Source organism: Mytilus trossulus, chromosome 3, assembly GCF_036588685.1.
Source record: "Mytilus trossulus isolate FHL-02 chromosome 3, PNRI_Mtr1.1.1.hap1, whole genome shotgun sequence".
Taxonomy (NCBI): domain Eukaryota; kingdom Metazoa; phylum Mollusca; class Bivalvia; order Mytilida; family Mytilidae; genus Mytilus; species Mytilus trossulus.
This window is the reverse complement of record NC_086375.1, coordinates 51,690,477-51,717,935: the sequence shown is the minus strand read 5'-3', so window position 1 is coordinate 51,717,935 and position 27,459 is coordinate 51,690,477. Positions and strand designations below refer to the sequence as shown.

The 27,459-nt window shown below is 30.0% G+C and overlaps 1 protein-coding gene across 1 annotated transcript in view; it reads left to right on the top strand.

The window, feature by feature from the left end:
* LOC134710867 (uncharacterized) overlaps positions 1-27,459 on the top strand; it is a 93,384-nt gene that overhangs the window by 26,394 nt on the left and 39,531 nt on the right. The window contains exons 24-53 of the mRNA XM_063571278.1: positions 59-178; positions 518-561; positions 948-1,069; positions 1,728-1,883; positions 5,647-5,687; positions 6,396-6,421; positions 7,431-7,534; positions 7,882-8,025; positions 9,932-9,984; positions 10,415-10,534; positions 10,869-10,915; positions 11,507-11,592; positions 11,994-12,155; positions 13,418-13,455; positions 14,023-14,042; positions 14,757-14,866; positions 15,605-15,754; positions 16,490-16,551; positions 17,175-17,282; positions 18,092-18,141; positions 18,566-18,672; positions 19,403-19,561; positions 19,966-20,006; positions 23,810-23,835; positions 24,200-24,303; positions 24,562-24,711; positions 25,032-25,087; positions 25,854-25,970; positions 27,061-27,101; positions 27,355-27,446. Coding sequence (XP_063427348.1) covers positions 59-178; positions 518-561; positions 948-1,069; positions 1,728-1,883; positions 5,647-5,687; positions 6,396-6,421; positions 7,431-7,534; positions 7,882-8,025; positions 9,932-9,984; positions 10,415-10,534; positions 10,869-10,915; positions 11,507-11,592; positions 11,994-12,155; positions 13,418-13,455; positions 14,023-14,042; positions 14,757-14,866; positions 15,605-15,754; positions 16,490-16,551; positions 17,175-17,282; positions 18,092-18,141; positions 18,566-18,672; positions 19,403-19,561; positions 19,966-20,006; positions 23,810-23,835; positions 24,200-24,303; positions 24,562-24,711; positions 25,032-25,087; positions 25,854-25,970; positions 27,061-27,101; positions 27,355-27,446 — 2,656 coding nt within the window. The remainder of the gene's footprint in view (positions 1-58; positions 179-517; positions 562-947; positions 1,070-1,727; positions 1,884-5,646; positions 5,688-6,395; positions 6,422-7,430; positions 7,535-7,881; positions 8,026-9,931; positions 9,985-10,414; positions 10,535-10,868; positions 10,916-11,506; positions 11,593-11,993; positions 12,156-13,417; positions 13,456-14,022; positions 14,043-14,756; positions 14,867-15,604; positions 15,755-16,489; positions 16,552-17,174; positions 17,283-18,091; positions 18,142-18,565; positions 18,673-19,402; positions 19,562-19,965; positions 20,007-23,809; positions 23,836-24,199; positions 24,304-24,561; positions 24,712-25,031; positions 25,088-25,853; positions 25,971-27,060; positions 27,102-27,354; positions 27,447-27,459) is intronic.

The window sequence follows — 27,459 nt, the reverse complement described above, 5'->3', positions numbered from 1 at the left end:
TAAATACCAAAAATATGTTGTTAGAAAATCATTCATGTCTACTTTACCTTTACTTTAGGTGATGCTTGCAAACCAGTGGAATGTTTAAATGGAGGTATTTGTAAAAGTGTCGACAATAATGAAGGAATAGCGGTCTGTGTTTGTCCATTATCCTACTCAGGGAACAGATGTCAAAACAGTTAGTATCAATGTCTATGGAGTTGAATACAGTTTTGCTAAAAGAATATAGACAAAGTATTGGGGTTTAGTAGCTAAATTTTGAGATGTTTGGTATTTGCCTTAGAAGCATATTTCATAAGGATATTAAATTTCAGTTCAAATTGTAGGGAGAGAGAAAATAAGGGTGTGTGTAATAACCTACAGTTCTATAAAAGCAGATTGCATAACTATTAGGGGGATAGCAGTAACACAACGAAATAAAACTTACATTATGCAGCAAATAAAGAAAGAAGACTTAGAACGTATACGCTCAAAATATGAATATGACGTCATTAAATTTTTTTAATATTTCTTACAGAAAAAGACAATTCAGTGACACCATTCAAAGGAGAGGAAATTCCAGTTAGTAATATAATTACATTTAAAATTTACTGTGTCTTCAGTGTTATTAACTCTCTAAAATTAAATTAGCAGCTATGAAACGATGTGATAAACCAGTTAAATAAAAACAAATAGTTTCATGTGGCATTAATATGATATTTTACTCTTCTGACTTCATACAACAATAGGTGTTGTCAAGACATTGTTGATGACATTATATTAAAATGAATGCGCTGAAACAATATATATATTTTTTTTTGTGCTTTGTTTTTTAAAACAAAATAAAATTAGAGGAATTGGTTCAGCAGAGGATCATATGGTGTCATAATCGTATGGTGAATCAACAGGTAGGGAAATATTTTATATCATAAAATTTCATGGAAATAATTCTCGTATTTTAAATTTAGGATGCAGTTAAAAACAAAGGAATTCCAAGATTTACAGCGACATCCTTACCTGAGACGATCCATTGTGTTGTAGATAAACCCTGTCATCTACCAATGAGGGTTACAGATCCTACTGGAAATATGTAAGTTATAATTATCATTAAGTACTTTTAAGTATTTGATATTGCTTGGGAGTGACAAATTATATGTGTAAAAGCTTCACCTTATTCCAAACTTGTTTCTTTTTTAAATGTATACAAAACGTACATTGTGCCACGATACTGGGTCACTTATTAAATGTGTGTTAAATATATTAATGGATTGTGATTTCACAAAAGTAATATGTATGCAAATGAATCATAAATGTATCCTTCGATTAGACTACTGCGTAAAGTGCACCCCATTTAAATGTGATTTCAAATTGATATGTTAATGAATAAGCCCAATGTGGTTATCAATTATCTGATGAAACTTAAATGAAAAAGTTAGAAAATCCTTTCTGATCAAGTTCAGAAGATGTCTTGGAAATATATCAATGGGTTATGATTTATTCTTGAAATATCAATATACGTGGATCTTCAATATTTGAAGTAATTTGAGATTTTTTTAAATCCTAGCTGCACATATCTACCCTTAATCCTGTGTTGTGACATATACATAATCCAACACAAAATATATTAAATCATGCATTTTATTGAACAAAATTAAGCAAATTAATAAAAAGCACTGAACCAAAGAAATTGAGTAAGGTTAGTAAGTTTCAGTATGACATATTTATCTAGTTGTTACTTGTGATTTTAGCCCTGTGGTAGGATTTGGACAAGTAGATCCAGGAATAATTACATCTCCAGCCACAGTAACACCTAGTGGTAATAGAACATATACAACTGATGTGGTAGTTACTCCTACAAAACTTGGAAAAAGAAGAGTTTGTGTACAGACAAAGAACACAGAAAAGTAAGTATTTTATTGTTCTAAATGTTAAGATATGTTAAAAGTGCTAAAAAAACAAAACTGTATTATAGTGTGTGCTTTGCAGTATGATTATTTGCACATAATTTGTCCACTTTATATATTTATATGGTTCCACCATATTCGTATGATCCGGGTAATTAAAACGATGAACGTTCATATTTGAATTGTTTTACCTTGTGTAATCGGGAGCTTTTATAGCTGACTGCGGTATGGCATTTGCTCATTGTTTAAGGCCGTACGGTGAACTATAGTTGTAAATGTTTGTGTCATTTGGTCTTTATGGATAGTTGTCTCATTGGCAATCATACCACATCTTCTTTTTTTTATATATGACTACTTTCAAGAAGTTGTTGTAGTTTTTGATTTTGGTAGGCGGCTTACTTATTTAGTAATTGCGCTTAAAGTTCATATGAAATAAATATTATGTATATGTTCCGGACCATATGAGTATTTGGACCATACGCGTATGGTCATGACCGTATGCGTATACTCATATGGTCCGACCATACGCGTATGGTCTGACCGTACGCGTATGGTCGGACCATATGAGTATAATACTCGTTTGGTTATTAACGGGCCGGACCATATGAGTATTTGGACCATATAGGTATATGTATTTTTTCAAATTACATTATAAACGTTTCAATAATACAAAAACTTTATCTAAAAAAACAGTGATGGTTTAAAACATGACAATTTTTTTTAATTTTATAATCCAAAAAACTACGTAAAAAAAGTATTGATGCCATAGTTAGTTTTCATCGCTAGTTACATTCGTGCATATAGGTTTGGATGACATTCACTTCCACACGGTATCATAGCTTTTTTGCATTTGCAAGAAATTTGTGCACGATCTTTTTCATTTACACATTTTGTTTGCGAGTGAAAAACAAGCCTTTTTTGCAGCTGCGTTCAGTGATACCAAGGTCTTTGGGAATTCTGATGTAGACCTACGGTGTTTTTAAGAAGCTCTAGATCTCAAATATCGTAAAATGACTGCAATACACCATCTTCACAACACAACTTAAATAAACTAATAGTATGCTACTTTCCAGTGACTTCTTATGTAACAGTTCATTAAGAATTTTTTGGAATTTAATTTTTTAGTCGACATATTGCCAATTACTGGTAATAACTAATCGGTAATGACCATCGGTATAAAATGTGTTTACTTTAAATTTGACAATTAAGTAAAATTAACTATGGGAAACTTCTTATTTTTATTAAGCTTATCTTTTTATTATAATATAATGATAGAATTACCTATATGATAGCGTATTTTGAATGAACGGTCATACCACATGAAGAGTTTAGAAGTATTAAAAGTAAACTGTAACAGAGTGTTAATTACCCCGACCATGCGCGTATGGTCCGACCATACGCGTATGGTTCGGACCATATGAGTATATACCCATATGGTCATGACCATACGCGTATGGTCTAAATACTCATATGGTCCGGAACATATACATACTTTCAGTCCTTTCGTCATAACTTTTTTTTTAACTTGTTTCATCGTATGGTAATCAAAAAGTAAATTTTTCTCACAGGTTTGAAATTTAGTTAATCCGTTTTTAAATGGTCATAATTGATTTTTCGATGCAGTGTTTTGGTGTTTAAAGTAAAAGGAAAATCACAAAAATACTGAACTCCGAGGAAAATTCAAAACGAAAAGGTCCTAATCAAGTTGCAAAATCAAAAAAGCAAACGCATCAAACAAATGGATAACTATTGTTATATTCCTGACTTAGTATAGGTCTTTTATTATGTTGAAAATGGGGGATTAAATCCGTTTTAAAAGCTAGTTAAACCTCTCACTTGTATGACAGTCGAATAAAATTTCATTGTATTGACAAAAATGCATACAAAAAAGACACAATAGAAGAAAATGTCACAAATTGGGGATGCAACAGCAACACGAACCGCACCAAAATCTTGGGGTGATCTCAAGTTTTCCGCAAGGGTACTCCACATTGCTTTTTCCAGTTGCTTTTAGACAAATAATATATTTTCCTCTATCTTAATATGAAAATAAGAATAAAGGGGTAGCATATGTAAACAACTGTTCTTGTAAGATTATATGAATAAGATTGCAATGTGTATAGGGACTATCCGATTGAATTTTCAGAATTTTTTTGTAATTTTACCTTTGAGTAGATTTTCAGTTAGTAACTTGTACCGATTTTAGAATAATTGCAATATAATCTCTCATAACAACATGCTATATAGAATAAAGCTTCGTGCTATTGTCGACTGGTTTTTGTTGGCACCGAAGTACAAATGTATGGGCCATTTTGTTTTACAGTCTGTTCACCCTTCTGTGATTCACATTTTGATACACAAAATCATTTTGATGTGAGCTTTACGTAATGTTTGCCAAACTAGGGTTTTGACTCCAATTATAGTTAGTTACACGAAAACTTGATATTGCAAGCAAAAGTGTGTCTTGTAAACTTGTGGTTTAAACAGTAGTAGCATGCAAGTTACAAGAGGTGAGGTGAAAGTAAAATCGCAACAGTACTGAACTGAAATAAAAAACAGAAAGTCCCTAACCTGAGTGGGAAATCAAAAAACAGTTCATGATCGACACGTAGCTGATCCTCACAATGAAAGTGAAGTGAGAGCAAGTTTATAATAAGTCGTGTAACTGTTCACCATGAGAGCCACCTTTTAATTGGTTTGGGTAAGTTTCATGAAAAATATGGACTGCCACCGAAGGACAGCCATGTTTAATCCTTCCATATTATGTATGTATGCTCTCGTACCGAGTTAGGAGCCAGTTATTCGTTGTTTGTTTTTTACAGATTTGTTTTTCGTTCATTTTATGAATATAATATTGGTCGATAGATTTCCTGTTTTAATTGTTTTAACTTGGTCATTTCGGGGCAATTCATAACTGACTCAGCCATATGGTCTTGGATCATTGTTGAAGGCCGAAAGGTGACCTATAAATGTTAATGTCTGTTTCATTTGGTCTCTTTTAATCCTTTGTCTCGTAATAAACTCATCATATATACCAGGATTAAATTTTAAATTTCCGCCAGACGCGCGTTTCGTCTACAATAGACTCATCAGTGACGCTCGAATCAAAAAATGTTTAAAAGGCCAAATATAGTACGATGTTGAAGAGCATTGAGGATAAAATATTCCTAAAAATTTTGCCAAATACAGCTATGGTAACCAATTCCTGACGTAGATAAGCCTTAGTTTTCCAAAAATGCAAAGTTTTGTTAACATTTGATTTTTAATTATGAACATATCAATGATAACTCAAGTCAACACATAAGTACAGACTACTGGGCTGGTTATACCCTCGGGGAAATACATCTCCACCAGCAGTGGCATCGACCTAATGGTTGCAAATTAACTCATCATAGATACCAGGAATAAATTTTACATTTACGCCAGACGCGCGTTTCGTCTACAAAAGACTCATCAGTTACGCTCGAATCAAAAAATGTTTAAAAGGCAAAATATAGTACGATATTGAAGAGCATTGAGGACCAAACAAAAACTCCTAAAAGTTTGGCCAAATACAGGTAAGGTAATCTATTCCTGACGTAGAAAAGTCTAAGTTTTTCAAAAAATAAAAAGTTTTTTTAATAGTTTTTTTTTAATTATGAACATATCAATGATAACTCAAGTCAACATTTTTAAATGCATTCGACTGATAGTATTTCTATTTTGATTAATAATATGATTAGATACCGCATTATCACTAATTGCAACTGTACTTTATATTTAGTGTTAATATGGATGAAGTATGCTACAATATTGAAACAAGTGGTAAGTATTTCCTTTCACAAATAATAAAAGTGTATGCACCGACTACAATACTTAGAAATAGGAGACAGCCTACATTAAAATTAAAAGTCAGATTTTTTAGATCAATTGTTTTTGATCTAAATAAATAGGTGCCTCTGTTAACCTGCAAACTAAAATAAAAGAATTATAAAATATTTCACAGTTCGCAAATAACGTTAACAGAAACAGTCTATCAATCTGAAGCTTAAACGAGCTTGGTGTCTTATGATATCTGAGGAATAGAATTAAACTTCAACTATGTATATTATGTTTTGCATCGATACCTTCATACATATTTTTTTTCACAATTTTAACCAGGTTTTCAAAGAAAAAAATTACTTGTTTGGGACTTCATATGCAACGTTTCAAAAGTTTACTTTTTCACGGGAGCCTTAAACCGGTGATGTATAATTATAAAAAAAGTAACCATTTTGTGTATTTTTACGAATATTTAGTTGCAAATGGTGTTTTTTTTTACATGAAAACTAGAAAAGTTTCCCTTGAACATGTAATTTATAATTGACAATTGCCTTGATTTATTCCTTTGCCAACTTCAATTTCTGCAATATACAGGTAAATATTTCAGGCATATCTTTTAAAAGTAGCTATGTAATGCAAGGGAACCCTGTTATATTAGATCTAAATGATTGCAGTTCTATGATATGGATGTTGTACAATTTGATATTTCAGAAAAGACTACTTCAGGTCAAGGATCAGTAAGTATTCTAAGTGATATGTATAAATGCAAAGTTTAAGAACATTTAAACATTAGAATTATTTATTTGTAAAAAGGTATACTTTTTGTGTACTATTGTTTTTCCGTTTGTCTTTTTCATTTTTTATTCCATGGCGTTGTCAGTTTGTTTTAGATTTATGAGTTTGATTGTCCATTTGGTATCTTTCGTCCTTCTTCTTTTACACAGCATACTGAAAAGTCACAAGATGTTTGATATAAAAATGAAAATATTTACTATAACTAGTGAATATTTTAACTTACTTTAAAAAGATATTGTTGTAAGTTAGTGTGGGAATATCACTTAGGAAACATTTCATACCTTAAACAAAGAAAAAATAACTATCATCTTACCATATTTGACAAAGAACTTACTCCATTATGTAAAATGTATATCTGAAACATCTTATGAATATATGCTAGATTTTAATCGTTTGTATCTGTAAAATATATCAACAATGATTTCTTCATCAAAATGTTACCATGACTTGATAGTCAGTATTGTATTCTTTCTAATGTGCATTAAAAGATCTTACCCAAATGTAGATTGTTTCTTGAATCAAATTGTTCAATTCGGTTACAAAATTTATTAAAATTCTTTCAACAAAGGTATAGTAAATGCATCAATACCAACACTTTTTCTTCACCAAAAACATGTTCGAAATATAAAACTATTAAGGAATACTTGTGGTTTATTGTTGTTGAGAGAGAAATATTTAATGCAGTATTTGTTCTAATACAGATTTCGTATGTAATAGAATTGGGTAAGATGTGTTTATCTTTTTAAATTGCTCTACTAACAGTGAATTATTGGCTGTATCATCTTGAACAGTTTGATTTGACGATTTTTATTTTTTTGGGTCTGTTTTTTTAAATGACAAAAGTGAAACACTTGAAAAAAAGTCATAAGTTTTTTCCGCGAATCTAAAATATTGCAACTTCATATTTGCATTCTCATAATTTGACACTATTATACTTCTGTTTATGTCCAGCCAAAGTTTACAGAGTCAACTATCAGTGAGAATTCTGTTATTGTTTGTCAACCAGGACAAACTTGTCACATTCCACTGACCTATGAGTTATCTAACAATAAGTGGTAAGATACGTGTATGATATGAATGAAGAGAATTGTCAGCTTTTTAATAACAAACGAAAAGAAATATGTGCACTTATCAAACATATATATATATATATATAAGAGTGAATTAAAAATATACATCGTAAACAAATAGCCATTTAACTCTTTGAAAATTACAATAACTACGAAAAAGAAATTGTGTCACATTTTTAGGAAAATATAGGTGTATTTGATCACATCCAATTACATTTGTTTTTTAAGTGTCACCAAACAATATCCATTTAATTAAATTCTTTTCACGATAGATTTTTTTATCCTACTCTGTTGACAGTTTTCTGATAAAGGTGATTCAATTTTCATTTCAGTGAAAAAGTTGCTGAAACAACTTTTATCAGAGAAATTCATATCTTCCAAGATAGTTCAGCAGTCGGCCACACCTGTACTGTAGATGTAGGTTTTACACCAACCCATGATGCTGGTGGTACACAACATATGTGCTTCAAACCTGGGTTAGTTTGAAAGATTTAATAGCGGGGAAAACTCATGTATTGTAGATGAAGCTGTATTTGACACAACTTTTTAGAATTAGGGTCCTTATTGCTTTTCAACTTTATACTTGTTTGGCTTTATCACTATTTTGATCTGGGCAATACTGATGAGTTGTATTAAGACGAACATCAGGAGGAATTCTATCGTATAAAATTTTAAGCCTGATACCTTTTAACACTATTTACATCACTGGATCGATGCCACTGCTGGTGTACGTGGCGTTGCCGATGGTATGGGTAGCAAGTTGAGCGTTCCTGATGAAGGTAAATCCAGAAAAGCGCTTCGGACGCAAGAAATTAATAACGTGTTGTTTTCAATATTGTCAACATTTCGATGTTGACATGGATATCTATTATATTGTCATTTTCATAAATAAACTGTTTGCAAAAGTATGATTTATTAGGAATACAAAGGATTTTCTTAACCCAGGAATAGATTCACTAAGCTTTATTTCGGAATTTTGGTTCCCCATTTCTCTTCAACTTTATATTTGTTTGGCTTTCTTACTATTTTGATCTGGGCGTATCAAAGTATAAGTCTGGTACCTTTGATAATTTATTTTTACAACAACTTTGCTGTGGTTGAACATTACATATGCACTTAAAATTAAGGCCGTATGTAAAGGGTATACGCCAAATTTTTAACAGTACATTTTAGAACAAGTGAGTTAAGGATGTATTCTTCTGACGTTTCAGTCTCGTTGAAATCTCGTTCTGGAATTATGTCTAAAACATGTGATACAAGTGGAAAATATGAATGAATTTAAAAAATGTTATAATCAAAGTCAACTCTGTGAAAAAATAGGTATTTCCAATGAGTAGTTTTTGAGTAATCAATTTTTCAAATTCTATTACCAATCAAGTCAGTCTTTTTAGCCAAAATTTACAGAAAATGGGTGAGGGATACAAAAAATGATTTTACCAGAAACATGCTCATCCCACATCCCTTTTTTCTTTTCAAATTTCTTAGATATATATGTTTTCAATCATTTATAACAAAGAAGTTGAAAAAATATGCAATGTGTACTTAAAACAGAGAAAAATCACAAATTTACAAAATGGACAACATGGTAAATTTGGCACAAAAAAGCATCAAAATATGATAAAACTTTCTTATATTAACACCTACCTATAGTTTTTGTAATTCAAATTTATTCAGATCCGTCCCCTTTATCTTTTTTGAAAGTATGACAAAAAGTTTAATTGTAGAAATGTAATTTTTTTCATGATTATAGCCCAAAAATAGGTAAAAACTGATGAAAAATGGTAAAATCATCAAAATTAGGTACTTTCAAAGGGCCGTAGCAAAAAAAGAAGTGCACCACCATATGATTTTTTCTTCACTAATTATTTTTTTACAGTCATATAAACCCAAAAAACAGGTTTAGAAAAAAAGTTTAATTCTAGAAATTTTTGGCTCCTCAGAGGTGTACATCCTTAAAACATAAGAACAGGTTTACTGAGATAAAAAGGAACTGTAGCTATGACCATTCCTCCTGATGTTTACCAAATGTAACCATGATAGGCTAACATTTCTACATCATTTGAAGAATAATATGGATTTACGTTCATATATTTATAGTTCAATGAAAGCTTCATTTGAAGAAAAAATAAACTTTATATATCAACTATTCCTCTAAGATGAAACCATATAAACAAGGGAATACAATCTAAGTGCGTGCAAACTGTTTTATATATAAATTTATTCCAATTATGCAGACCACTGTATTTTTAATAACCTGCCATGGATCCTCTTATCACAAAAAAAGTAAGTTCATTCTGTAATTCCATGAACTCAATATGAACACTAAAAAATATACTGACTTCAATTAAGAATGTTGAAAATATCTTTTTTTTGTAAATTCAGAAATAAAGGAGAAAAAAGATGTATAATGGTGAAGATTCAAGACACATCTTCATGTAAGTATATCATAAGATAAGGTGTACCAAACAAGCAAGACCCTGCAAACATGCATATTATAGAGGAAATAATAAAACCTAAAGTAATATTTCCTAAGTTTAAATAGCTGTGTCGTGATCAGTTTAGATCTATCCGTACATATTAAGATTTTTATAAGTCAACATAAAAATAAATAAATGCTTAAAAATGGTGGTTTATTTAGATAGATATTTAATTGTTATTTAGGTTAGAGATCTAAAGCAAAACGAAATGAATTGGGTTCATTTGGAATAAATGATTGTTATTAGTGATCGTTTTACTACCTTAATAGTCTTCCTTTCTATTCAGACTCAGCATTTCTTAACATAAAAAATTCTGACTTGTAAATTTTACAATCAAATATAAAAATTAAGGGTTTTGTATATTTGATAAGCTATTATACTTTTACAGTAAGTTCAACACCTTGTCAGAACCATCATTGTTACAGAGATGGATTTTGTTCAGTTCCATCCGGGACTCAAGCTGTTTGTACCTGTCGTTTAGGATCTACTGGTTCTAGATGTCAAACAGGTGAGCGTAAACTATAGCTTAATCAGTTGTGTTTAATTATATGCATTTTATATTTTTTTCTGACAATATTGAAAAATATAAGTTTGTTCCGGAAAACCATGGAGATATTATTTTGATACTGTTCATAATTTTCTGAGAAACTGCTTTTTTATCTTGCTTAACTGTTACAATAGTCTTTATGGAATAATAATGAAGCAAAATATGCATATGCATATTCAATATCAAACAAAAATTCAAAGATGATACTTATATTACCAGTAATAGCAGTAGGGGACAGAAATCAGTAGCATTTCATTAACATTGAATGTAACATGTATGTTATTTCTCTTATCAGATTCAACCTCATCTGTTGTTCCAGTAACAGGGAGCGCCACTCAGAAGGTAAGTAATGTGATAGGATATCTGAAATGTCCGGGGTTTTCATTCATCATTGTCAATATAATGGAATTCGATGTGGCTGTCACACAAGTGAGCGGTTTATCTAGCTATAAAACTAGGTTCAACCGACCATTTTATACATTAGAAAGTGGCTATACCAAGTCAGGAATATGATAATTGTTATCCATTCTTTTGATGTGTTTGAGCGTTTTATTTTGCCATTTGAAAAATGTTTGATAAGGGACTTTCTGTTTTGAATTCAGAGTTCAGTATTTTAGTGATTTTACCTATTACAAAGAAATATCACACTAAACTTAGGATTACAATAACTGTTGCATGGATACGACTGTTGTACACTGATTTTTTTGTTCACCTGATGAACTGTCTACTGATCTTTATTTAGGATTGGGTTGATATGGACAAACTTTTATACTAAAGTAAAAATATTTCTAAACTTCAATTTCAGATTTCAATTCAGTAGTTAAACTATTGTCATGGCGTTTTTGAAATTGTTACATAGATCTGTCTTTTATGAGAAAAGACATTAATCAGTTATATTACTATAATCATGAAATGGTTGTTTTTCCTTTGTAGCCTAATTTTGTCGATACAGTTGTACCAAGAGAAGTAAAATGTTACAATGGGAGAGAATGCTTGATTCCGTTTGCTGTCAATGGAAAGTAAGCATATTGATAAATATTTAGTAAAATAGATTTGTAATTTGTTTTCAAAAATGTAATATGCAGACATTAATGGTCCCGATAAGCAAGATAGGAACATACAATAAAAACTTAGAGAAGAAATGTACCTTACTTTACAGTGACGGTATAAAATATAATAAAATGTATAACAAACAACCTGAATAGTAAGACTATGCCAAATATTTTTTACCATTCAGTGAAGAACCTGCAAAAAATCTGTCCCACATATATTGTATTAAAACAATTCTTCTTATTGGAATTACAATGGAAGTTTTAAACCACATTGACTGGCTATGCAGTCTTAGCACGGTTGGTATCAAAATTATGTAAATATTCCTTCATTTTATATGCACTACATTCTATTATTTTTTCAATGTTAGTAGTCAATCAGTTGAAGTTGGAGATCATGACAATGGAATGAACACAACGATCAAACCAAGTACAAAACTAACATCTACTGATGGTGTTTATGAACATATTTTATCTGTTATACCTCAAACATCAGAGGGAAAGAAAGAGATGTGTGTCAAAACAAAAACTGGGTATGTGTTTTAGTTATAAATTTTCATTTCAGAAATCTGGAAAAATGGATGTGGCATCATTTTTATCGTTTTCAAGCTATACCCCTTTGTAACGTTATTAAAACATCTTTTATTTCATGTATTGAACCCTATGCCATAACGTACTTTTTCCTATCATGTTTAGGTGCTACCCAATAAATTAAGGTTTTCTAATCAATCAAAACAAATTAAAGCCATCACATCCTAGATGATATGATGGTCACTACTCTTGTTTTAGATAAGTTTTATGTTTTCAAGTCTACCTTTTGTCAAATTTCTTCCTTTACCATAATACTTATATCTTGTAATAAATAATGTACTTAAAATAGATTGTCGCCTATTTCTTAATAATTATTAATCAGGGCATCTTGCAATTTTATACTAAGTCTCATATTAGCATGTTTTACTGCGTGATACATGAATGTTCTAATATCAATTCCTGTCAAATTACCTTTTAGGAAAATGATCTTTATATATTATCTATTACATATTTTCACATAATGTGAAAATCAGAATTTCATGTAATTCTATTATAATCTTCATGTGAGAATGCTATAGTGTGTGATTCCTATTTTACAACTTCTTGGTACTGAATACCCAATAAGGTAGAGTATCCTTAGTTAGAAATAGCCCACAGTTGAACTTGTATTCATAATATTACTTCCTATTATGGAGTATATAAAACTTGGATAGACGAGAGATTTAAGTGCATACGAATTATATAAATTGTGTTCCATGGACTTCTAGTTAGTATCTATAATATTTACCCATACAGATAAAATTTATCTTCTGTCTTTCTTATTACTTATCAACATGATGAAAAAACTACAGTAAAATTACCCTTGAAATGATACTTTATTTTGTAGTAAGATTAATTAAGATTATTAGTATGTTTGAGATATTAAAACCACTTATAAAACATTGGCTCTTAAATGCATATATGGCCACAAGTGATTACTGGTAGAAGAAGAAGTGAACCTTTGAACTTCGACATCGGAAAATAATTTGATGTTAACATACTGAAATTATTTTGACATCAAAATGAACTTCATATGAAAAACATGTCAGTTGAGATCGTGGTCTAAAATGAACTATATTTATCTTCAACAATAGGATAATTACAATTAACTTTATAAACAGAAACTAGTCATGGTTTATTTCCATGATTGAAATATGAATACAATATCAAAATTGAAAAAAAATATGAGTGTAAATGTAATCATTAAACTTGTGGTGTTTTACAGAAAAGATGACCAGATATGTTTTACGGTGGATGTAGTTGGTAAGTTTATGAAACAGTAATTCGTATGGTATTAGGTATTGAACACTATCAAGAGATATTGTTTATAAATATTCGAAATAAATTCAATATTTTACTTACAAGTCTAATCAAGATAACAAGTAAATACAAAAAGAAACGTTAAAAAAAGAAACAATGCATTTACATCAATGATCTAAACAAAAATATAACACTAGGCATGACCAGGAATTCCAAAAAGAACAAAACAAGCACGTTATCACAAAAAAAAAATCCATTTAAAGTAAAATTGAACAAGCAATTTCAATGAATACAAATATAAATCAAGCTAAGACTGGCACAGAATCTCAAGGTCTAGACTTGAAATTCCTAGATGCATAAAAGACGCTTACAAACTTACAAAAAAATCACAAATAGTAAATAACAGAACAAATAAAAGGAAACAATCATGCATATTAGAAATGTAATGTTTGTTTACTTTTTCCACTAGACATTGTGTAAGTCTGATCAGTAGTTAGATCAAAGTATTTAATAGAAGCAAATTGAAAACTAAACATAACAGATCAATTTTAAAACTTGATTTACTTTCAGATCCACCTGCAAACCAAGGGGTATGTTTTATTATCAAATTTGCTTTCATTTTGACCCGTAATATATACTTCAGTCTCTCAGGCTTTGTGCTGTAATTTTTTTTATCGGAATGAGATATGATTATGTGAGGAAAAACAATTGAGGTTATGATGTTTTTTTAGTGTAGAAAGACTTACTATTAAAACTGATTTTCTGTGTGGTTTTTCGTAGGCATGTAACACAATTTGTTTTATTTTTCATTCATGCATTTCATATGACAATATGCTTAAACATCTAGGTCTTACTATCAACTTTTAATACGAAACTAAGATTGCATCTATTTAATGCATCCATTTCAGAAAATTTACATTGTTTAACTATGAAATTTGGAATCATACATGTCTATGTGGAAATTAAGATGAAAATTTTGTGTGTATCGTTAGTGTCATATTGGTGACCATTATATAAGTTAGATATTTGAACTCATGTTAGAATAGTTTCATCTCAGTCTAGAACATCTTTTGATATATACTTTCATTGTCTTGCTTTATGAAAATACTATAACGGGAGTTGTTACATTCTATTATGAGTGACACATGAATTTAATTTTTGACAAATTATCTTTTTGCAAGTAACCTTGTACTAGTAATATAACTTTGATATCGTTGAACTTACACTTGTTGTATTAAGCAATTTGGTATATTTCCATTCCTCAATACAAACTTATATGATCGACCTTGGATGTTTATTTTTAGACCACACCAGATTTCACAGGAACAACATTAGGACCAGACTCCACAGTGGAATGTCAGACAGAAACCATATGTCATGTTCAAATACAGACAAATAAAACTAATGGAAAGTGGTTGGTATTCATTTTATAACAATTGAAGTTTTGAATAAAATTAAGGCTGATGATCAAGTTTTCACTTTAATTTTTGAACCAAATAAAATTGTCTTAGTCAGTGTGCGATCTTTTGAGAAAAAAATGCTTTTTGAGAAGAAGAAAAAATCTTAGTTAAACTTTTGAAAAATCATAGTGTTGAAATAAAGTGGGATTTATTTTTGGTAAGTTAAAGTTGTGGCTAGATTTCACAGAACACTCAACAAGCAAATGTGATAGTACAACTTGTTTACTCGATTGTGTTTCATTTGATCACAATTACTGGATAGATAAGTTAAAAAAAATAGTATTTATCGTGAACTGAACCACACAAAATATTGTTTTGTTATCCATGAAACCATAGAATAAAGAAATTGCAAAATGTAATAGAATAGAAATTTTCATAAAGATATGATATTAAGATGTATGATTTTCACCAGCTCTTAGATAATGAGAACTATATAGTACGAATAGTATCAAAATCTGCAACTGTGTTATCTCAAGTAAAACCTTTCTTAGACCGTTTGCTGAAATACTTCAATAGTTGTTTAGGTCGAATGAAAGAATTAATAAAGCAGCTGAAAAAATGTGAAACCCACTCATATTCTAAAATGAAAAGGCATCTTGAAAAAGGATAGGCAATAAATGTATATTATGGTATGATATTTGACAATGTTTATTCTTCAATATGATTGATAAATTTTTGTTTCTCTATTACAGCCCTGTTATTTTAGAAAATACAGATAAAACGTCCATATCAGATGTACATATTTTCCCTTCACAAACTAGCCAATGTACAACGGATGTAGTTTTGAAACCTCGGGTCACAGAAACTGGACAGAAACAACTTTGTGTTCATTTTGACGCTGGGTAAACAGTTGATGTAAATTATGTCCTTGAAGCGGGAAAATATTGTGAAGTACATTTAGTGCATATTGTCTTTGTTTCACTTCAGGGTATATGCAGGCAGAAAACAAAACTTATGTTTAAATACATACTAAGAATGTATTTATTTATTTGTGTTTTATGATACTGTCTTGTTGCTGCATACCCAATATCTGTTTAATGCTGTCAGACTATAATGTAAAGTAAATTATAATGTAACATGTGTGATGCCAGGTTTGATAAAGTGGATAAAAGCACATTAACATTTTTGATATTCCAACAAGTGAATAGATACAACATAGTATGATATATATATAGCCAACGAACATATGTAATAATCAGCAAGTAATATACCCAATAAATGGTTATATCAGAGCATCTTTGTTGTATTTGAGAAAATATTTACTATATGTACGCTTGCTGCAGTCTTTGACGTGAATATGAGTTCGGAAATTATAAATATTATTTTATTTGTAACCAATAAAGTATTTTTAAAATAACTAAGTGTATTGTTTTAAATATTGTTCTGATCTTATTCGTATTTCTAACACAACTTATAAAACTTGAAGAAATATTTAAAATGACATCAATGAAAATTTGGGCTATTTTTTTCTTTTAATTACATTTATTTGTATTTTCAAATGAGATTGTTAATTCCTTGCCTAGATTATTCAGAATAAAAAAACCTATGTCTTCAAAGCTTTTCTTGTGCATTTGTAGAACTGTATCAAAACAGGAAAACAAAGAGAGATGTTTTAAAGTAACAGTCTCAAATAAAATAGGTATGTGCAGCTTAAATTTTACTCTGAAATATGAATCTTAACAAAAACAATGGTATGCTTTCGTTAACGGTATGTAAGTATAATCTTTTGCACTGTTATATAAAAAATACAAAATGTGGTATGATTGCTAATGAAACAAATCTCTACCAGAGACTAAATGACATTTTAGAAACTATAAATGACATTTTAGCAACTATAGGTCACTGTATGGCCTCCAACGACGAGGGAAAGCCATACAGCATAATAATCTCTAAAAGACCCTTAAATGACATGTTAAACAAATCAAACAAGAAAACTATGGCTTCATTTATGTTTAAAACATGAAACCTAAAAGAAATATGATATATTTCAGTATGCTTCTTTTTTTATGTAATGTTGAATATATTATTTTCAGAAGTTATCTAAAGATTAAGTTTCACTTTTTGAGACTTTTCTCTATATTTTGCATGTATTTGAAAACAAAAAAACAAAGACAGTTTGTAAATTCCTTGAAACAAAATTGTGTACAAGTTAAAACACCAGATATATTGTTGCCTGGTACGGGTTAACAAACTATCATACTACATCCAAAATCATGTGTCATTTTATTATTTTACATATAAGACATATTTGACTGATTTTAGATCCTTGTGTTCCTGTTTACTGTACGAATAATGGTGAATGTCAAATTAACAATGGACAGGGAGAGTGCATATGTCCTTCAGGATTCACAGGGGAGAAATGTGAAAATGGTAAGAAGGAATTATTGTTGGCTTAACCATATCTGCAAAATATGCATCTGACAAGACAATGTTAATTGAGCAAGGTAACATGTGTGGATATACACGAACACAAAGCACACCAAGAACTATATCACTGAAAGGGTTAATTCCTTCTAATTTTACATTTTAACATCTGGTATGTATGCATATGTGTACATAGAACCCTTCATTTATTTTTCGTATCACTCCTTGCAAGCTGTGAGCTATTGATTCATGAAGATGTTTCGATAACATATTGATACAATATAAACAAGGACATTCCCTACTCAAACACAAAGAGAAAAAAATTAGAACACATCAGCTGCTTCATGTAAAAAAAACTTGGATACTAATTTAAGATACACATCAAAGCAGTTATTGGAATTTACAGATTATAATAGCCCTAGGCCACAAGGAAATTCAAAAAAAGTCTTTAGTTGATTCTTTGCTTAATTTCAATAAGGCTTTTTGAAAAAAACAATGACTAATAAGATAATTGAAAATTTGTCAGATCTTTATGTTTCATGATCTGCATATAGTGGTATGAAGTAAATTATGTCAACTTTCACCAAAATCTTACTATTTGTCCTGAAAAATGGGTAGTATATAGAAGACACATTTTAAGAAAAGCATGACAAAACGTTTTGTATTTTACCTTCCCAACTGTTTTTACTGATGAGATTTTAAAGTGGGGAGCATATTTTACCTCATATGATAGCATTGTACAATAATTTTTATGTTAAATTCTGAAGTGTAAAAAAAATAAGAAAATGTAATATGTATTTGATTTTTTATTTCAGTTAAATCAGAAAAAGCAACAGCAGTAAATCTAGGTGCAATACATCCGGCAGTAAGTTGAAGTGATATTAATTAATAGTATGCACATTTGTCTTATAATAATTTTATACGTAATATTCATTTTTTATGTACCTTTACAACGTCAAGAGCCTACAGTTCAGTGGCTATCGTTTGTTTGTGTCTGTTAAACTTGCTTTTCGTAAACTTTTTTGTTAGTAATTTGGGTGTTTGTTTTCTCAATTGATTTTATTTTTTTTTTGAATTTAATGAATATATATCACCTGCAATAGTGACATACTTACCATAAAATGAGTTGTGCTATTATGAGTTAAATGGGCATAGATGGACTAAATAAAGAGACGTAATATTATAAAATATATTAACCAAATACCATAGGACATTGATGTTAACAATTGCTTCATCTGCATAAATATGTTGTGGTCATAACAAATATCTTGTCATGTATTACACTCTAGCTAGAACTACCTCATTTTACAAAGACAGCTGTCCCCAAGATAATCAAATGTGTACAGGATATGCCATGTCATTTACCATTGACAGTTACCGACCCTAGTGGGAAGAAGTAGGTATTATGTATAGCATTCATGTCTCTGAATTCTGATGGTATTTGATATACGTATGAAAGGTTATAGATTAGAGCCATGGTACATGGTGTTCTGTTTGATAGGTCTCATCCCTCCTTTAATTTGTTCTGCTTTCTACTATATTTACCCTTAAAAGAAAAAAACACTTATTCAAATCACAATTGATTTTTATGTAAAATTATGCTATTACAAGCATTCATCACTATTTTGTATCCAAATTTAAATGTATGGTCCGTTATTTCATAGTTCTATCATTAATCGTCATATGGGTCTCCACTTTTCAACCTTCAATCAAATTTGTTTAAAGTCACTTCATACTTTTGGCTGCAAAAAGGGTAAGTCAACAAAACATAGAATTATGTATTTACTAATCTTCTGAATGTTTTGAGATTTTAACATTTGAAGCACGAAAGAACAGTACTCTTCTGTAATGTTATGTGCGCAAGTTACATTTTACAAATTGCCTGAACTAGTTAGATTAAACAATAATGTGTGAAGAACTATTATACTTTTCATTTCAATGGTAAAGAGTTTCATGCAGTCTGTCAGTTTGTTTATCCATGGGGTTTCATTCTGACCAAATGTGTATATTTTTTCAATTTATTATTATGAACATTTTTCAAAACATTTTTTTTGGTAAATGGTATTGGTAAGACATTTTGATTGAACGAAACTTTAACTGTATGTATACATGTTAAATATTTGTAGACCATCGGTAAAGTATGGTAAAGTAGACCCAGGTGTAGATACGGAAAAACCTGAGCTTACACCTTTAAATGGAACAAAAGATTTTACTACTGATATAACAATTACACCACAGGAACCAGGGACTAAAAGTCTTTGTGTGCAGACCGAGACATCAATGGGGTTAGTCTTGCTCTTATCTTGGCCTTTTCATGGTTCATTAGTAATTTTTTGTCTTGCTTGCATTTTGAGTATTTAATTTTACTGTTTTCGAAGGGAGTCAGGTGTTGGCAGTTGTGGTCTGTTGTAATATCCTTTCTTTTTGTACTTAACTGTCTCCCTCTTTCTAAAAGATTTATAACACAGTATTCTGTCATAATCCGTTCAGTTTATCAATTTATTTTAGTTTACCTAACTAAGTCATTCAAACCATGCATGTTTTCAATTCAGATTGATCCTCAATCACGTTTATTAATTTTACTTTACGATAACATTTTGACAAATTGCATTTTTTGATGGACAATTAAATTTCCATATACAGCATGTACAGTACCTGATTTTAAGAAATGTGCCGATTTATTTTGTAGCATGAACGTAGATGAAATTTGCTACCAAATTCAAACTTCAGGTAAATATTCAGATAATATTAGTACTATAAGGACATATATGCACTAAGTAAGTAAGTTTCAAAATTCCCTAAATGAATGACTTGCTTGAAAAAAATATTCGTTTCAAAGTGAATATCTATTAGAGTGTGTATGTATGTGAATGAAGTTATATTTCGTAGTATGCAAAACATCAACATCATTAAGAATATATATCCCTACACATAGATGACACAACCCCGATGTAACCTTTGGTATATTATCCCGCTTGTATTCCACATTTAACATCTGTATAACCTGATATTCCACAGTTTCCACATATATAAGCTCCTATTCCACAGATTCCAAATATTTTACCCTGCTATTTTTGGTCATATATAAAAGGCAAATCAGAAAACAAGTAGCATTAATCCAAACAATTACTAAGAAAGTCTACTCCATATGAATGATGATTGTTATCAAGGAAAATAACAAAAATACAGAAAAAATTAATGTCCATATTCAAAAGGTCAAACACATCAACAAATGATTAACAAATGTCATAATCCTGACTAGCAACAGGCATTTTTCTTATGTAGAATATGGAGAGTAAACAAAATGACACAATAGGTAAAGATGTAAAAAAAAAAATAGGAGTACAGCAGTTGACATTGTGTTATAATCTTAATCTCTATAAAAAAAAACAAATACGTCAAAAAACAAACACAAAAAGATGTATAGACAAAACACATAACCTAAAACAAAAGACAAGAACACATTTTTTTATAAAGAAGATTAACCTTTTTCATTCCTACTGAAACCTTTCCCTGTAATGTACGTTAACAAATGGAAACCTGCATACAATTAGATAACTAAGCTTTTACATGTGTTCAAACTATAAACCAACTTTAATTTTGATAGGGATTTTTAAATTTCATTCAAGATTTTCCTTAATTTTGATTGAATAAGGTTAAGATCAACACTGTCGGAAAAGATATGAAATATCAAGTTTAAATTAACAACGAAAATTCTGCAATCTTCACTAAAAGCAGATAACAAGACAAAAAATTCGGATCAATTTCATTATTTATATGTCGAATATTGTAAGACCACAATTAATATCAGAACTTAATATATGTGCAATTATGATTTTTTTAAGTGCTTTTCGTATGTAACATACAATAATAAATACAAAAAAAAGTCATTGAACAAATAATTGCTCTTTATAAAGTTTTATTTCATCAATTTACTATTGGAATAAGTTGGTTTACAGCTATCCAGCATTCAAAGCTTGTTTACCACGTCCTTGTAATATTGTGTTGTTATCCTTTGTTGTAAATGTCTAACCAAGTTCAATTTACAGGGTATAATTCAAGTAAGTTTATAATGCGTGATAAGTTTGTTGCGACGTGTGATTTTGCATTACATGGGTATCAATTGTCATGTAATTTGCAATATATTTAACTGTAGCTTTTTAGGTCACCTTGGGATATAGTTTTTTACAATTTTTAAATTATTGTAATCTTTTCAGTGCTTGAGTGTTTTTTTATCCGTTTTCATAGGAAAAGATAGACTTAAATTGAAAATAAACACATTAGAAAAAAGTGGTTTTAAATGTCCACTAAATTTCCTGTATTTTTTTTTTATGGCAATCAGTTATTAGATGATATTATTTATTTCTTTGTTTCCAAATATTTGAAATGAGATTTTGCCTATGATGGTGTGAAGACCTGTTTTACATAATTGACTGGATGACAAATATGATCCTATCTTGAATTTTTAACAGAATTTTCTTTTTTTATAGTTCATATGAGGTATTCCCAACTTACAGAAATAATAAGCTACAGTAAATACTAGTTCATGACAATTGATTCTCAAACATTTTGTATATAATATATATTATATGTGTAGCTAGTGCTTCAATTCAAATTGACTTTGACTTAGATTTGATAAGATTTTATATGCATTTCTATTTTATCGGAAGCCTACATGATGATTTCTAAAACACAAAAACTCAACAGACGGTTATCAATTCAATAACATTAAGTTAACCATGATTGAAATGACAATAGTTGATCTGTTCATTTAGACTCATACTTTAGAACACCTTGGAGGAATATATAGTTATTCCACTATAAAAATGTTTCTTGATACTATTTGTTGAAAGCCAACTGGTTCATCTTTTCAGAATTTGGAGAGAAAAAAATCTTGTCATGCCCTAAAGGTAGCTTCAACAAATGTTAGGAATCGTATAAACAATGCTTATTACCGCAATACACAGATTAAGTTTGAATTTTTGAGGCGTCACTTTTACTGTTCTAGAGTTCTGCACCTTTACAAATGCAACTATTACTGAGTTATGTCCATTTATAATATTATATTCAAGGAGAGGCATCATTTGTGTCCCATGATTGGTTAATTTTCATATATGACTTTAGTAAAATATATATGTAAATTGACAACTACTTTATGACACGTCAAAAATTGAATATTTCTGTGATTCCAAACAACGTTTGTGCTTAAGTAAAATTCAGACAAAATGAGAAAGGTGCTTTTCACACAAGAATAGTAAGTTGTTGAGTATATTAGTTGGGGTGGGTATATTTTTATAGTTCGATTCCATCCTAAAAGATGTTAAAAGATTGGAGCAAAACAAAAACGTTTGCACAAATTTCATAAACAACAGAAATATGTTTAAAAGATTTTGTAACCATTACTTTTTAATGTATCATGTTTGTATCCTGCCTATCACATTTTAACAATATTTTTTTATAAACATTCGTATGCATCTTTAAGAGTGCTTAAAAATGTCAAGAAAGATGTATGATTGAAAGTTGAAGGAACATCTTTTTTCTGTTTAGAATTATGAGTGAATTTGTCCTTCATTCTCTTCTTGATAACACATGTGAACATGTTTTAAAACAAAGCAATGGTCCTGAGTAGTGCTTATTGACTTGGTGTTTTATGCGGTGTAATTCTTCTTCAATATATATCTTGATTTTCAGACTTTAAAAAATTATGAATATTTACTCATATTTTGATTGTTTCAGAAACAACAATATACTATATAAAAAATAATATCAAGTTCAAATTCAAATGAGACAGTTGTCTGGCATCTGTAAAATTTGAATTATTTTCTTATTCAGTTGAAATAGCTTGTTTATTTATGTATTTAGTCAGTGGTATATATATATGAATATATAAATAATATGTCCTAAGTTATTATCATTTGTATCAAGGCTTTTTGACATTCAAATTTACTGTGTTATTTTTACAAATTATGTATGCTATGATTTTTAATATTTTTAAGGGGTTCTGTATTTATGGTTTATATTGTTCTACAAACTATATGGATCATAAATTGACATTTCAATATAGTATCCTAATTGAATAAAACAAAAAAGTAATCATGCAATCATTCAGTCTGATAAACATACCGTGTTGAAGGCCGTACATTGACCTATGATGGTTTACTTTTTTGAAAATTGTTATTTGGATGTAGAGTTGTCTCATTGGCACTCATACCACATCTTCCTATATCTATTTTTTGTTTATTTCGACTCTTTCTAGTTGTTGATGCTGTTTTTATTTTTTTCAATAAAAACATCCATAATGTCATGTGTATTACTAGTTTGTTTTGACTTACAAGATATACATACTGAAAAATGTTCAAACTCGAATGCTTGTGAAAGATGAAATATATCATTGATAGATTGTTGATAATGCTACTTTAAAGATCAATCAAACTACTTGCGAAATAGGTTTTGTTAAATCAGGAATCTAAACAATTACTAGCAGAAGTTTCATGGCTATATTTTTATACTTACATATCATTTTCTTATTTTAGCAATAAGACCTTCTCCTGGTGGTCATGTAAGTGTCATTGAATTTTGTTTTATAATATTTTACCAAGTTGAACATACAAAAGGTAGCAAAGAGTACCAAACACATTATACATTTCAAATAGAACAAAACAAAATATACAGAATTCTATATTGGAATTCTAATAATTAAACACACATTCAGTTTTGAACTAACTTTCAATTTAAAACTATTAATCATTGAGAAAATTCAATAGGAAAAATTTGTATTAGTAGAAGCAGTATAAGAACTATAAACAGAGTAGACTTGTATAAAAATGTTTTCCTAGACTTTTGTAAACCAATTTTTAAACTGGTTTCAATATTAATCTCAATTTATTCTTAAACGTTAATCTCCCGATAAAATCTTCTTTTAGCCCGCTTTTACCGCACCAACAGTAACAGACTCGTCTACACTACTATGTGAGATAGGAGACATTTGTCATATACCATTGACTTATGAAGGACTTAAAGGCACTTGGTGAGTAATTTGTCTCTCTTGGCTTATGATACACTTGATGAGTTATGTATTTATTTTGTCTATTGAAAAATTAGCGAGTTTTTTTTAAACAAATTTAAGTGATTTTTTTTTCAAATTTCATTGACATTTACCGTTAACATTATAGATATTTTACACAGTAAAATTGTCATGTTCCTTGTCTTACATTACTTCCTCTTTCTGTGCTAAAACAGCTGCTGACAATTGTTGCTATAGTAGATGACATTCCTTCTGTTACAGTGAAGTAGTAACTGAATTGCCAACTCATACAGATGGAGTACACATATTTAAACCACCTGTACAGCCCACAGCTATAGAGAAAACTTGTACAACAGAAATTGCTTACAAACCTTCGACAACTGGACCTACAAAACTCTGCTTTAAACCAGGGTAAATAACTCATTACCATATTGTATAATAGTTTATATAACTTCATAAACACCATCTACTATTGACCTCTGTCTAAACTATGGTAGACCTGTTGTTGTACAATCAATTCCAAATGACGAAATGTCGACTGACAATTTCATAAATATGAATTTTACAAGGGTAATTGACGACATTTTTCAGAAATATGTCATCATGTCATAAATGACGAAAACGTCGAACATTATAAAAATCACTTTAGTGTGAAGGATATCAAATAAACTCATCATAGATATCAGGACTAAATATTATCATATATTTATTTATTTTTTCCTCGCATGCAGATCATATGGAGAAAAACGATGTATAAACTTTCAAGGGGAACCAAAAGGCAACAAATGTAAGTCAATGAAATTAACAAACAATCCAGGTTGATGTTACATACATTTCCATTGTTAGTTTTGATTGTAAGTGAGCACCTCCTTTTACAAAAAACATAAAGAAACTGTTATATTTATTTTAAAAATGCTATCTCTAAATTGACATGGATGTTTCAAGTAAAACAATTAAGAATTATAATGAGGTTTGTAGTGGCTACATGACCATAGTTTATCCTTGTAAATGTACTTAGTTATCAAGCTAAAATATAGCATATTAGGTAGAAATGACCGTTGTAAACTACTGGCGTGGCTTCTGTTGTCAATGTTTTTTCTCCCCTAAATTTGTGATCCAAATCAATATCAAGCTTTAAGCATGTGGCAATGATACATACCCGACACCCAAAAAGGAAGATCCGCTAAAAAAGTAATATTGTTCAAAAACATATTGTCAAACATATTTAAGTTTTAGAAAGATCAAATCTATTTTGACAAATAATACGATTTAGCAGGTCAAACATTACCAAATCATTAATCTATACCTTATAGGAACTATCACTCAATTTTGACGATCTTGAAAGATAAAAGAGACATGTGACCCTGTATAGAAAAAAATGAAAAAATATTTCCAGAAGAGATTTTTCAGGGCATATTGTGTTTCAGCACTTTTTAAAACCTACCTTGATAATTCATATAGCACAGTTTGACGGTGCACATCACATAAACTTTTCACTGTCCTATGTATATTTGACAATGATTGTTAACCATTAATCAATAAATCTATTTTAGTATCAACTCCTTGCCAAAGTCTACATTGCCAAAACAATGGTGAATGTATCGAAGATAATCAAGGAATTGCAAAATGTGTCTGTACTCTAGGAAAATCTGGTGTAGACTGTAGTCAAGGTAAGAAAAGCAACCCATATAATGTATTTCAGGAAACTTCTCTTCTGGCACTATATAATCTTTACTATGTTCCAAACATGCATTTTTCTTCATCGTTCAGCAAACATAAACATGTCAATGTCAATTTAAATACATTTTGCAAAACTAAGAGAAGTGAACAATGTACTCAGCTACCCGCCATTTCTATTACCGTAAACTATGAACAAAACCAGATAAATAGACATGGCAACCATGTTACTGTTGTTCTCACATAATGTTTATTGAAGTTACGGTTAGTCAGTTTTCATTTTATTTCTGTCATTAGCAAAGAACCGATGTTGTGTTTTATATTCGTTTTGGAGCATAGTTAGTTAAGTCAATGCTAATCGCAAATTCGTTATTTTTAAAAGAAAGGAAGAAATCATGCAAGACGTTTTCTGCTCATTAACTTGGGTATACTTCAGCAAACTCATTTTATAATTAATCAGAGGATAAAGGACCACTGAACACTTTTCGTTTTATGTACGTCTCAAAATTGGTTTCTATTCACTAAGTTTAGTTTGCCTCAACCAAACTTTATGAAACGTGCACACAATGGTTAATATTACAAAACACAGATCAAATCTGAATTTGGGTGGTGTCACTTGTACTGTTCTAGAGTTATGCCTTTATATAATGTATGGAAGTAGTGCATCATCTATGTCCCGTGGAAACGTTTTTTTATTGTTTATGCCACATTTATGGGTATTATGTTTTCTGGTCTGTGCGTTCGTCCATCCGTCTGTCCCGCTCCAAGTTAACATTTTTGGTTGAGGTCGTTTTTGATGAAGTTGAAGTCCAATTAACTTGAAACTTAGTACACATATTTCCTATAATATGATATTTCTTATTGTAGTGCCGAATTAGAGATTTAACCCCATTTTCACGGTCCACTGAACATAGAAAGTGACAGTGCGGATGGGCATCCGTGTACTATGGACACTTTCTTGTAGATATCATAACCTACTGCCAATTAAAGGTTTATATATTTTATGTATAGTGAGGCATTTTAAACCATATTATGCTATATCTCTGTCCTTAGCCTAGTCAGTTGGTTATTTATTTATTACAGGTTCAAGTAACTTTATAACAGACACAGTAAACCATACAAAGGTATGTTGAAAAGCTGAGTTTTAGAACTAACATCAAAATATCTTAAACTTTCTTAATATTGTAATTTACTGCATACTTTAAAAGTTAGCTGCTGTAAACATCTCTTATCCATTTCAATATTTACTATTATACACACGATGATTTTAAATTTAATGTCTTTGGTTACAATAATTGAAAATAAATAACAGTTTGAAACCCATTACAAGAATATCTCATCGTGAAAGTTTGATAAACGAACCTTTTTGTATTGCAGCCTGCCTTTATAGATACAGTACTACCGCAGACCATTGTTTGTTATAAACTGGAGAATTGTACAGTTCCATTCGTTGTCACCAGTACTGCAGGGTAAATTGTCAAT